The sequence below is a fragment of the Herpailurus yagouaroundi genome, unplaced genomic scaffold (genome assembly GCF_014898765.1).
Source record: "Herpailurus yagouaroundi ecotype Mexico unplaced genomic scaffold, PumYag 215, whole genome shotgun sequence".
Lineage (NCBI taxonomy): Eukaryota > Metazoa > Chordata > Mammalia > Carnivora > Felidae > Herpailurus > Herpailurus yagouaroundi.
Genome location: NW_024412446.1, coordinates 9,499,504 through 9,511,915, shown reverse-complemented (window position 1 = coordinate 9,511,915; position 12,412 = coordinate 9,499,504). Strand labels below are relative to the sequence as shown.

Sequence of the window (12,412 nt, the reverse complement as noted above, 5' to 3'; positions counted from 1 at the left end):
GTATTTATTTTTGGGACAGAGAGAGACAGAGCATGAACGGGGGAGGGGCAGAGAGAGAGGGAGACACAGAATCGGAAACAGGCTCCAGGCTCTGAGCCATCAGCCCAGAGCCTGACGCGGGGCTCAAACTCCCGGACCGCGAGATCGTGACCTGGCTGAAGTCGGACGCTTAACTGACTGCGCCACCCAGGCGCCCCTAAAAAAATTTTTTAATGTTTATTTATTTTTCAGAGAGACAGAGACAGAATGCGAGTGGGTTAGGGGCAGAGAGAGAGGGAGACACAGAATCCGAAGCAGGCTCCAGGCTCTGAGCTGTCAGCACAGAGCCCGACGCGGGGCTCGAACTCACGAGCTGTGAGATCATGACCTGAGCCGAAGTCGGACGCTCAACCGACTGAGCCACCCAGGCGCCCCATGTCTTTCTCTCTCTTTTTAAAAAGATTTTAAGTAATCTCTACACCCAACACGGGGCTCAAACTCACAACCCTGAGACCAAGAGTCACATGCTCCACAGCCCGAGTCAGCCAGGCGCCCCCCACAACCTATTCTCACCAGTCCCACAGCACATCACCACACGGGAACATCTCACTGACTTTCCTGGGAAGGTCTGGCCTCCTGCCTCGGTTCCTAGCACACTCTCCTCTCCTAGGCCCTCCTGGAATCCCCTCACAATTCCTCACAGAGCTTCCCCCCCACCCCCCGCCCCGTGTCTGCCTCTAGATCTTATCTTTGCACATTTTAAGACCAGTCCTTGTCTCTGCAAAACTAAGGGCTACCCACTGGGAGGTGGGGCATTTCTCTTCATAGTTCAGAAACTCCAGCAGAGGTTTGGAGATTTTTGTGTCTCCTTCCTTTCCCCCAGTCTCCCTACATGGATGAGAACAGGGTAGAATGGTGGTTTTGTACTAATACAAATTGTGTCTCCACACACTCACCCACCTTTTCTTTCTCTCTCTTGCAAGGTGATCCTGTCAGTTTTCGCTCTAGATAGCAATATTTTTGTCGTCTTTGATACAAATCGTCTTTGTTTGCTTTTTTTTTTTTTTTAAGGCAAACTGTGTAATAGTAGTAACCCAACTCCAAGTGCTTCCTTACATAATAGTGTGGACTTATGCAGTGCACAGCCTGCACAGCTGTACGAGGCAGCTCTGATTACTTTAGGTAACTCAGTGCAGGCACACAAGCAGGTCACTGATCCCCTGCTCCTCCTCCCCTGCTAAAATAAGGAATGCCTTTCTCTGGTTAGGAGAGTTGGGAGTAAAGGACTTTGGTGTGTTTTTCTCTTGAATGGGGCAGGCTTCTCTTTCTTTTTCCTTCTGCTTCTCTTTCAGGTAACTCCCCCACACCCCACCCCAGCACCAGGAGCCATTCCTAAGCAGGAAAGTCACATTCTTTGTAGGGCAAAGAATGGGGGGGGGGTGTGTGTGTGTGTGCAAAAGCCACCATTACAGCACAAATCCCTAATGTATGTAGGGGAGAGAAGGAGGAGAAGAGAAAGGACGGAGGCGCAGGATGGGTTCGCCCCCTCCTTGTTCCAAGGCCAGTCCTGTTCCTACCTCATTGGCCTCTCTGTGCTCAAGAAAGAACACACGCGAGTAGCCCCATGGGTCTAGGTCTCCTTCCTTGTCGATCTCCTTGCTTATAATCCAGCTTATGATCGGTTTCCTTCCTTCCTCTGTGCCTTCCTTCCTTCCTTTCCCTTTTTCTTCTTTTAAAGTACGTTTTCTGTCATATCCATATGCCCCAGAGAGAGGGTTTGGAGAAATGGCTTCAGAGCCCACAAGCAGCCTCCTGGTAAGGCTTTGCCTCAAGGCTCCGCCATTCTGGAGAAGCGAAGAGCAGGCACTCCTCTTTCCCAAAGGGCCAGAATTCACACTGGGATGATTTCTGCTGCTGGCTTGTGGTAACTTGGCTGTGACTAAGCCAGGGTCACGATGAGTCACCCACAGCATGGAAGGTGCCTTTGCTCTCCTTCCCTTCCCAGAGCAGGCCCAGGAGTGTGTGAAGTAGATCCGGAAGAGGTGTGCTGTTAAGACCAAAACCTAGGGCTGGCTGATTTTTTTTTAATGCCTATTTCTGCCATCCTCCCCCAGCCTCGAGTCCCTCTCCGTTCCTATTCCAGGAGCCTGAGGATGTGGCACAAGGACCATAGCTCTCTGTTCCTTCCAGGATTTGAATGCCAGCTCCTCACTCGGCAGCCAGCCGTGTGTCTTTGGACAAATTACTTAACCTCCCTGAGCTTCATCTGTAAAATGGAAATAGCTGTAAAAGAGGTTGTTAAGAGGATTAAATGAGATGACCCGTATAAAGGCGGTTAGCAATTAGCACTCTGCCTAGCAGGTAGTATTCCCTGGATAAATGTGAGCCATTATCATAAAACATTTGTGTAGTGCCTCCTACACTAGATGCTTGGCCTTCGAGGAGCTCTAGTGTGGGACACGGACAGATCTGTAAACGAAAGGTTACAGTACAATGGGTAGGAACTGTAATGGAATTAATACGGACGCAGCGCTGTCGATGCAGAGAGGGAGGGATGGGTGGTCAAGGCCGGGACACATTTGAGTTTGAGATGTGGAAAGGACTGAAAAGGTACTCCAGGAAAAAGAAACACAAGGTTCACGCAGAAGCAGTTAAGAGGAGACTGTGGCCCCATTTTATGCTGGGAGCTACACCGAGTTTTCACACCTGGAGACCGCTCAAAGTTGCACACAGGGTGGCAACAGACTTAGAGCTGTAATTTAGAAAGCTGACGCTGGCAGATATGTGCAACGCACTTGGGGCAGCAAGACTATAGAGCACGAGTGAGCAGCTGTTCACAGGAATACAGATATAGATGCAGAATACAGAGATAGACATGCTCATGACAGCAGGGAAAGTACAGGATCCCCACCGTCACAATTAGGGTTTAGAAGAATCTGGGCAAATGACTTGAGAGATTGATTCAGTACAGAGAACTCCATACCTCTACCTCGCTTGGCACATTCTGCTTCCTTTGTGTTGAATGCTCTTCCCCCACTTGCCATTCAACATTCAGCTCAAGCCACCTCCTCTGGTAAGCCACTTCATATTGAATCCCTTTACAGACTGGATTAGCACCCCCACCCCTACCCCCCACCGTGCTCCTAGAGTCCCTTCTCGGTTCCCTATCACAGCACTTGGCATTCCTTTGTCATTGTTTCCTGGTTCCTCCCACTGGTGGTGAATTCGGTGAGGTCAAGGCCCAGCCTCGATCACCTTTGCACCCACAGTGGTGTCAATAACTGTTTGCTGAATGAATCAATGCAAACAAAAAACTTTAGCCAGTATAGACAAAAGCTGGAGGAACCACCAGAAAAAGACGGGTCTCCCGGAACTCAGGCCCTGGGGCCACATGCATCCTTTGTACTCCAGTTCTGGCCCGGAGTCGCCGCCTAGAAATTCTGGGCCTTCCAGGAACTTGAAGCCCGGTGCAGAGAAGAGCCTCGGGTCCCAAAGCACAAACACAAACCTCCGCCGACTGCTGGCTGAGCCCCTACCCCTCGTCCCAGACTTTGCCTGTCCATCCGCTGCAGTCCCGATCCCCGCCAGGTGGCGACGCACGTGAGAACGCACGCGCAGTGAGCGCTCGAGCCATACTTTGCCCTTCTCCCAATGGCGGGTGGCGGTCCCCTTCCCGGCATCCTCGAGGGGGCAAAGTGCGCGTCATTTCCGGTGGGGAAGGCCCGCGGCCGCCGCCGCCATTTCAGGCGCTGCTGTGAGGCTGAGACCGGAGCCGGTCCGCTGGGCGGCGGGCGCCGGGGCAAGAGGGGCGCGCGCGCGGCGGCGGCGGCGGCCCAGCGTATAGGCGCGGAGGCGGCCATGGCGGGCAACTTCGACTCGGAGGAGCGGAGTAGCTGGTACTGGGGGCGGCTGAGCCGGCAGGAGGCGGTGGCGCTGTTGCAGGGCCAGCGGCACGGGGTGTTTCTGGTGCGGGACTCGAGCACCAGCCCCGGGGACTATGTGCTCAGCGTCTCCGAGAACTCGCGCGTCTCCCACTACATCATCAACAGCAGCGGCCCGCGCCCGCCCGTGCCACCGTCGCCCGCCCAGCCTCCGCCCGGTGAGGACAGACGGGACGGGAGGCCCGGGGCGGGGGTGAGGGCCGCGGAACTCCCCAGCCAGGCTGGCTGCTCCTCGCGAGCTGACCTCCACGAGGGACACGGGCAGAGGGCTGGAGCGACCATGGCAGGGGGGCAGCCTGGTGCCCGGGCTCGTTCCCACCGACCAGCGGGCGTGTGTTGGGGGGGTGGGGAGAGGAGGAGCCGCTGACCCAGGCCTCTGGGTGTGACTTGGGAGGACAGCCCGGGGGAAGGGGAACTGCTTCGGCCCCAGGGTGGGGCTAGCGGCGGGGCCAGGCACAAGGGCAGGGCCGGGCAACGTGGGGACAAAGAGCTGAGGGGGATGTTGGCACTGCGGGGGCATCACTTGGCACCGGTTCCCAGAATGAATCCGATAATCCTACAAGTGGCTTTTTAGGCTTGAAACATTTCCTGTAGTGTTAGAGAGCCGGGTTTGGTTTGGAGAGCTATTCTCCCCTGCTGGCCTTTGGTAGGAAGTCACCACATACTAGCCGGGAGGGATGGAGACACCCTCAGGAAACCGGTCAGCTTTTTCCTTTCTTGGGCATTTTTCCAAAATACTTTTACTGCCCTCTTCCCCCGCAGAGGACGAAGGTGGTGAGCTAAGTGCCTTGGTGATAGAAGTAAGCCCTCTGTGATCAGCCCAGAACAAGTTGATGCCCAGCTGATAGTGTCCGAGAGATCTTAGCGTCCAGAGACTGTTCTCCACAATTACGGGTTCTAGTTTTCAAGGTATTTGGGGGAGGACATTCCCCCCCCCCCCCCCCCCGGAAATAAGCCAGTGGAAACCATCTTTTCCTTCAAAGTGAATGGACCTTGCAATTTCATTGGACTTAAACATTGTCAGTCTTGTAAGTCAGGGCCTCTCCTTTCTCAGTGACTTGGGGGCTGTGACCTAGGTTTTCCTTAGCAAGGATCATTGAGACGTGACTGTCTTATCAGTGTCTTTGGAGAATGTTAACGAGATTTATGCACTTAGTACTTGAGATTTGTGAGGTGCAGAGTAATTCTGAGGTTACTATCCTCTTACCATCATCTGTGTCACAGCACGGAGAGGCTTCGTCTTTCTCATTGTTCCCAAATTGAAGCAGTTTCCTCCCGACCAGTTGAGGCAAGCTCTGGGCCAGTCTCAGTCAATTAGGAAGCTCCTGAGCCAGGCTTTGCAGACTTGCAAATTAGGTAGTCCTAATTTAGATTTATTCACTCTGGCCAGAAATGGGGACATAGGATAGTCCGTCTCTTTGTTGCTAACACATACCAATGCCTAAGTCTTTCTCAGTCTCTTTGGTTTAATAGCATAACATGAGACAGGAATATTGATGTAACATAAATTTGCCCTAAACCAGATATATTCTACCTTTTACCACCTTCTTGGTATCTAGGTTTTTGCATTACAATGCAGTAATATGATGTCAAACTGGCACCAAAGCTTAATTTTCAACCTTTTTGTTTGCGTATCTGTTTTGCAAAATTTGGGAATGGCAGCAGGAAGGTTTGTTAGTTTGAGCTTTCTCCACACCTTGGTGTTATGACTTTGTATCTCTGCACTTACCTTGATATTGAGCTCCACCTTGTCATAACAGATACGAGTTCACATGCTTGTCCCAAGAGAGAAGGTGAAGATTGCCAAGGTTTGTAGATGGGGTGTGGAACATTCATGGGCATTGTGGTAATTCTTGTTTCTGGTAACGTGCCCACTTTTTCCACGTAGAGCAATTGATTGAGTTGCTGTCTTCATAAAGATTACTTAATCTTTGTTCTCCCCTTCCCCCATCAAGCTATTTTCTTTTGAAACTACACAGGAATTCTTGAGTTTTAGAAAAGCATGCACGGTATTAGCTAACATTTATTGACTGGTTATTCTATGCCAAGTACTTTGCTGAGTACTTTCTGTGCTTTATTTCATTCTCTGTCTATAACAATCTGAGGAGAAAGTACTATGATTTCTATTTATTAAAGTGTTTTCATTTTAACAAAAAAATATTTTTTTTTTCCATTTTATAGCTGAGGAAACAGAGTTAAAGATTCAGTAATTTGCCCAAGGTCACATAACTAGTAAATGACTGAGCCAGAATTTGAACCTTCGAATTCTGACCAGAGAGCTTACATTATTATACTGTACTTCTTTCTCTTTCCTTTTAAGATCTCAATCATGCACATAGAGGATTCAGCACTTCTGTCTCTGTCCTGGGGTTACAGGTTCTATTTAAAGACCAAAAGGAAAGGATGACAAGAAGAAACTAGCTTTAGCATTTAGATAATACACGTCTGCCATCTAAAAGTCAATGATGAAGCTTTAAAAATCCTTATTTGGTAATTTGAACATGAAAAATGAGAGTTTTACATAGGATTAATAGCATATTTTCTGGACATAATACATAGGTAGAAATTGTATAGAATGCCTTAGTTTTTAGAGTCATAGGGATAGGATGGAACAGGTATTCTCAACCTTTTCCCGTGAACCTATTTTTAACTTAGCTGTTCAGCCTCCATAGGCTGCCGTAGTCTGGGAGCAACCTGCCTTATGCCTCAGGGCCATAAGGCAAGGTTTGGTCAGGTCTGCTGGTCATACCTGGTCAGGTTAGACTTCAAGGTTGACCTCTTGGGAAGGCTTTGCGATCACTGATTCACACGTTTCTTCTTCAGACAATGAGGTATTACTAGACCTTGATCGGTAGACAGTCAACAAAACTGAGTAAGTGTGACCTGGGAGAGTAGTTATAAGTTTGAGCTCTGGAGCTTGGATTTGAATCTTTCTTACCTGCCACTTACTACTTATATAACTTTGGTCAAGTTCTTTAACTTCTTTCTGTCTGTTTCCCCATCTGTAAAGAAGGGGGGAAATAGTAATACCTCATAGAGTATGATACCTCACTATGTTGTGAGGGTTAAATGAGTTTAGTATATTAAATACTTATGAATGGGGCCAACATATGGTAAGTACTCAGTAAGTATTAGATATATTAGTCTTATGAAGTTGGGAGAGCAGGACTTGGAGCCAAATTGAAAACTCTCAGCTTTGAGAGGCTCACAGGTAGGCACAGTGTGGATTGGTGGACACTGGCAGGTGCCTGGGTGGAGGGGAATGGGGTGCATCAAGAAGTGTGAAAAGGACCTTGGATCCAGGACGTGGAAATAAAGAAGACACCTGTTGTTACCTGCTTAACTCAGAGCCTTCTACCTGTTGCTCTAGTGGATGAAGGGAGCATAAAAGCTTGCTTCCTTTTGAGGGGGGAGGGGCAGAAGCTAAGGTGGTTATTGTTTGTGCTGCCTCTTCAACGTGGTGTTGCACTAAGCCACTTTAGAGATCTTGTGGGACTGCTCATCACCCACTGCTCCTTTTTTTGTTCATCCACCATCAATGTTTCATTTGTTTACCTGGTCTTTGCGGTTCTGAAACCTGGTCCTCAGGTTTTATTCGTCAGTTACAGAGCATCCATCCATCCAGTGGTTCTGGGGGGAAGTTCTTCAGTGAGTTACTTCCACGTTTTACAAGAAAAGGATTCCATGGTAAAAGGAAGTAGGTTTATTTACTAGAGGACTTCTCTAAGCCTTTACTATGCTTATGTGAAATTAGTAGGTATTGGATACTGGGTTTTTCAAACATATTTGACCACAAGACTTTTTGAGAAGCATTTGAGATTCTGTAGAACCTTTTCTGGGAAACAGTATAGTGGACTTTGGGTTTGGGATTAATTGGAAATTTCTAAAGGAATTCAGAAGTTTGGGCAGGGTATTAAGCTGAATTTGCTTTTTATTAAGCACCTGTAAGGTACCAGCTACTTTTAGGAACTTTGTTGTAATAAAGTAGGTGTTTGGCCCCATGAGAAGTTAGATAACAGCTCATACAGCTAGTAAATGGCAGAGCCAGAATTCATCAAACCCAATCAGTCTGAGTCTGCAAAGTACCAGGCTGATAGCTAATAGCTACCATTTTTAGAAAGTTCTGTTTGCTTAGGAGACCAGACATTTGATACCTCTTTAGGAAACCTTCTCAGATGGAAGTCAGCAGCCTTTTTATCCCTTTGTATTAGACAGGTGGTGGGGTGTGTGTAAGCAATTTCTATAAATACCATAAGCAGAAGAGAAGGAGTGGGAATTAAGGAAAGGGAAAGGGAAAAAGGAAGTGCTGTGAGATCAAGGAGAGGATGATAATGGAGCTGCTGAGGTGGTACCCACGTCAGAAGTGACCTTGCCTGTCATAGCCCACAGAGCTCTTGGGTGTCCATATAACCTTCAGGGAGTCGTGTTGTAAAAACTGATGTAACCCAAGGGCTAAAATGCTTAGAAGTAATTAGTTGAGCATGTACAGAAACCAAAAGAATATCTAATTGCTTGCATTGATTGTGACTTCTGAATGTGTGTGTTCATAACTGCATGTTCAGAATACCAGCGCAGGTTTAGGTAGAACAAATCAGTGAGGTTTTCCAAGCTCCAGCAATGAGAACCTTGTCATTGGTTCTTTTCTCTAGACTTGACTGTATCTCCTTCCTTTCCCGCCCTTCTATTTCCTGCCTTTGGCTCTTTGTGGTTGGAAGGAGATGGACTAGGGAAAAGGAACCAGAACACACAGCTGTAATGAGGTTTGGGCTTATCTGAAACTTACCTTTGTTCTCTTCCCTTCCCTTCCCTTCCTCTGGAGTTTGGATCGATGAAACTTGATAGTCTATATAATCTGATTGCTTCAGCAGTACACAAAAACAGGCATTCTTCTTGTGGTATTATTATAGTGTCATTAGAAGAGAAAAAAATTTATGAGTAAGGAATATCTAAGATTTCCTTTGGTGTTTTGCTTATATTTCTGTGACTGCTGGGGTTGCCAAGCCAAGAAAGAAGTCATAGTGGGCCCACTTTACACCATGTAGCAATTGAAGAAGAAATGAACAGCTTCCTACCTTTATGTTTGTGGCAGAGGAGCTGCCAGTTTTTCCTTTTAGAATTCTCCCAGCGATCTTTCTAAGGGAATTGGTTTTGTGGGCTTATTTGTTCTTCTAAACTCTTTTCCCCCAAAGAAACACAAACACAAAACACATTTTATTTGGGCTACTACAGTAATGGAGGAACTATAACAATGGATAACAGGGAGTGGTACTTTCCTTTTTAGAGTGAAAAGAGTGCCTTGGAAATGTTCAGGCATGATCAAATCTTTCATCATGATTTTGTTGTATCTAAGAACACAGTTTGATGTTGCTACTGTTTTTTGTAAGAACACATCTCCCCTTCAGAGTGAAAGCAGGAAGTGGGGCGCCTGGATAGCTCAGTAAGTTAAGCGTCCGACTTTGGTTCAGGTCATGATCTCGCAGTTGTGAGTTCGAGCCCTGGTTGGGCTCTGTGCTGACAGCTCAGAGCCTAGATAGAGTCTGTTTCAAATTCTGTGTGTCCCTCTCTCTCTGCCCCTCCCCCTGCTTGTGTGTGTGCGCGCGCGCTCTCTCTCTCTCTCTCTCTCTCAAAAATAAAACATTTACAAATTAAAAAAAAAAGTGGAAGCAGGGGGGAAATAATGTCTTCCTGCGATACACTGCTTTGGTTACACTGTGTATGCCTTTACATCCCCAGTTATGCTGTGAGCTTCTCAAAGCTGGGAACAGACTTTCATTTTACTTCTTTACCTCACTTCAGAGTTTTGTTCATTAATAATATCTAACATTTATTGAGTATATACCATCTTCCAACCACTGTCCCAAAAAGGCAACTAGTGAAAATCATTTGGCTGTTGCACCTTGGCATGTAGTTGTATAAACTCGAGCAAGGAAACTTTCCTCCCCAGGTGTCATTAGGACCATTTTCTAAGCCATGGATACTCTGCTGGTGTGAGAGTTCTCCCTACCACTCAGCCCTGAAGGCTTTCTTGAGCAGGCAGTGCTAAGTAGGTTTCCTTGGAGCTCACACTGACCCAATCCTTAACAGTTATGCAGGTCTAAAGGATCACTTAATTAGCCTAGTGGTGATAGGCAGAATGACCATGTGTCTCCCTACCTACCAGACTTAAATAAGAACAGTTCCCCTTCATTGATCCCCTTTAGTGAAGAGAAACTCCAAAATATAGCACCACCGTGCTCTGGTGTATTCATAACCAAAATTCTCTTTCTAGTTCAATACTCAGAAATATCATGATTGTGCCTGCTAAGTGTTCTCCATAGATATGTAGTCCTGGGTCTGGACATCTATTTCAGCATCTTGAGTTGGAGAGACAGCATTACTGAATGTGGGCTGTTAACTTGTTTTAGCTTACAGCTTGTTTAGCTTACAGCTCTTCATTCATTCATTTATGTAAAAAGGGAAGGCATTCATTCATCAGAACTCATTCTGTATTGAGGACTTCAGGTTAACTTCCAAAGTTTATCTTCACTTCTCCTCACTACCGAATTTTAAATGTACTTTTTCTGGTCATTCTAGAAGTGATTTCTAACAACAGAATAATTGGGTCTCGTTTCTTTTAGAATGCAAATTAATTTATACTTCTGAGCTACCGCAATATTGCTATTTCACCATATTAATCACTATGGCTTTTAGATGGTGGACCAGTGTTCTTGGGTGGAGAGCAGAAATTGACCATTTTCCCTTAACAAAGGACTTGAACAAGTAACTTTCCCCAAACAAGTACAAATAGTAAATTTGAAAAACACCAAATAATCAAAGATGATATTTAAAAAGAGATCACGTTTCTCATTAAATTGGCAGTTATTTTTTAAATGCTGTTTTGGCAAGAGTATGGGGGAAGTGGGAACTCATAAACCACTGGTGGGAGTGTAAAATTGTACAGATTTTTTGGAGGGCAATTTGGCAACATAAACCTTAATGGTTTTTTCTTTTTTCTTTTTTCTTTTTTTTTTTTTTTTGAGGGAGAGCACATGTGTGCAAGGGAGAGAAGGAGAGAGAATCCCAAGCAGGCTCCACAGACATGGGGCTCTCACAACCACAAGATCATGCATGACCTGGGCCGAAATCAAGAATTGGATAGCTTAACCAACTGAGCCATCCAGACACCCCTAAACTTTAATGTTCTTACCCTTTGCTCCAGCCATTGCATTTCAAGGAATCTATCCTAAGGAAGTAATGAGAAAAAAGTTCATTAATAGTTAAGAAAAAAAATGCTCACAATAGGGGCACCTGGGTGGCTCAGTTGGTTAAGCATCCAACTCTTGGTTTTGGCTCAGGTCATGATCTCATTGTTTTGTGGGTTCGAGCCCCGAATCAGGCTCTGAGTACTGACCATGAGGATCCTGCTTGGGATTCTTCCTCTCCCTCTCTCTGCCCCTCCCCTGCTTACACTCTGTCTCTCTCAAAAGGAAATAAATTTTAAAAATTGCTTGTAGTAGCATTTTCACTAGCAAAAAGTTGGGAATACTTCATTTTTTTAATTTTTATTTTTTAAATCCATTATCAGCATTTATTCCATTATCTGTATTTATTTATTTTTAAAGTTTATTTTCAAAGAGGGAGCGTGTGAGCAGGGGAGGGGCTGAGAGGGAGAGAGAGAATCCTAAGCAGACTTCGCACTGTTAAGCGCAGAGCCAGATGCAGGGCTCCATCCACAAACCGTGAGTTCATGACCTAAACCGAAACCAAGAGTCAGATGCTTAACCAACTGAGGCACCCAGACACCCCTATTTGATTTATTTTGGTGTTTATTTTTCAGAGAGAGAATGCATGTGGTGTGCATGAGCTGGGGAGGGACAGAAAGAGAGGGAGACGGAGAATCCCAAGCATGCTCTGCACTGTCAGTGCATATCCTAATGTAGGGCTCAAACTAATGAACCATGAGATCATCACCTGAGCTGAAATCAAGAATCAGATGCCAACTAGTGAACCACCCAAGCACCTCAATTTATTTATTTTTAAGAAGGCTCCATGCCCAGTATGGAGCCCAATGTGGAGCTTGAAGTGATGAAGCAGATCAAGATCTGAGCTGAGATCAGAGCCAGAAGCTTAAGGGACTGAGCCACCCAGGCGCCTGGGGAATACTTTGTAGCTATTAAAAGTCATGTTCTTGAAAAGAGAGAAAGTTTTTATTATATAAAATAAAATGTTTTCCATAGTATGAGAAAAGGCAAGATATAAAACTTGATAGCAACCTGGCTGTGAAAACCTGTATAAATTTATGACACACACATACACACAGATCTATATTAAAATCTGGGAGGTTGTGGGCACCTGTCGTTAAGTGTCCAACTTCGGATCAGGTCATGACCTCACAGTTCGTGAGTTTGATCCCTGCTTTGGGCTCTGTGCTGACAGCTCAGCCTGGAGCCTGCTTCAGAATCTGTATCTCCCTCTCTCTCTCTCTGCCCCTCCTCCCGCTGGCACTCTTGTCT

At 46.2% G+C, this 12,412-nt stretch overlaps 1 protein-coding gene and 1 long non-coding RNA gene across 5 annotated transcripts in view; one reads left to right on the top strand and one right to left on the bottom strand.

Moving 5' to 3' along the window:
* LOC121017299 (uncharacterized) overlaps positions 1 to 3,865 on the bottom strand; it is a 5,561-nt gene extending 1,696 nt beyond the window's left edge. For 2 of the 3 annotated variants that reach the window (XR_005784712.1, XR_005784713.1), the window contains exons 1-3: positions 3,856 to 3,865; positions 2,963 to 3,084; positions 1,557 to 2,262 (exon numbers count right to left, since the gene is read on the bottom strand). This is a non-coding gene — a long non-coding RNA (uncharacterized LOC121017299). Of the gene's footprint in view, positions 1 to 1,556; positions 2,263 to 2,962; positions 3,085 to 3,487; positions 3,693 to 3,855 lie in introns of those variants that run through there. The other variant, XR_005784714.1, reaches the window with a different exon arrangement.
* CRK (CRK proto-oncogene, adaptor protein) overlaps positions 3,732 to 12,412 on the top strand; it is a 26,841-nt gene continuing 18,160 nt past the window's right edge. For both annotated transcript variants that reach the window (XM_040455474.1, XM_040455475.1), the window contains exon 1: positions 3,732 to 4,078. In XM_040455474.1, coding sequence (XP_040311408.1) covers positions 3,838 to 4,078 — 241 coding nt within the window. In that variant the 5' untranslated portion in view covers positions 3,732 to 3,837. The remainder of the gene's footprint in view (positions 4,079 to 12,412) is intronic.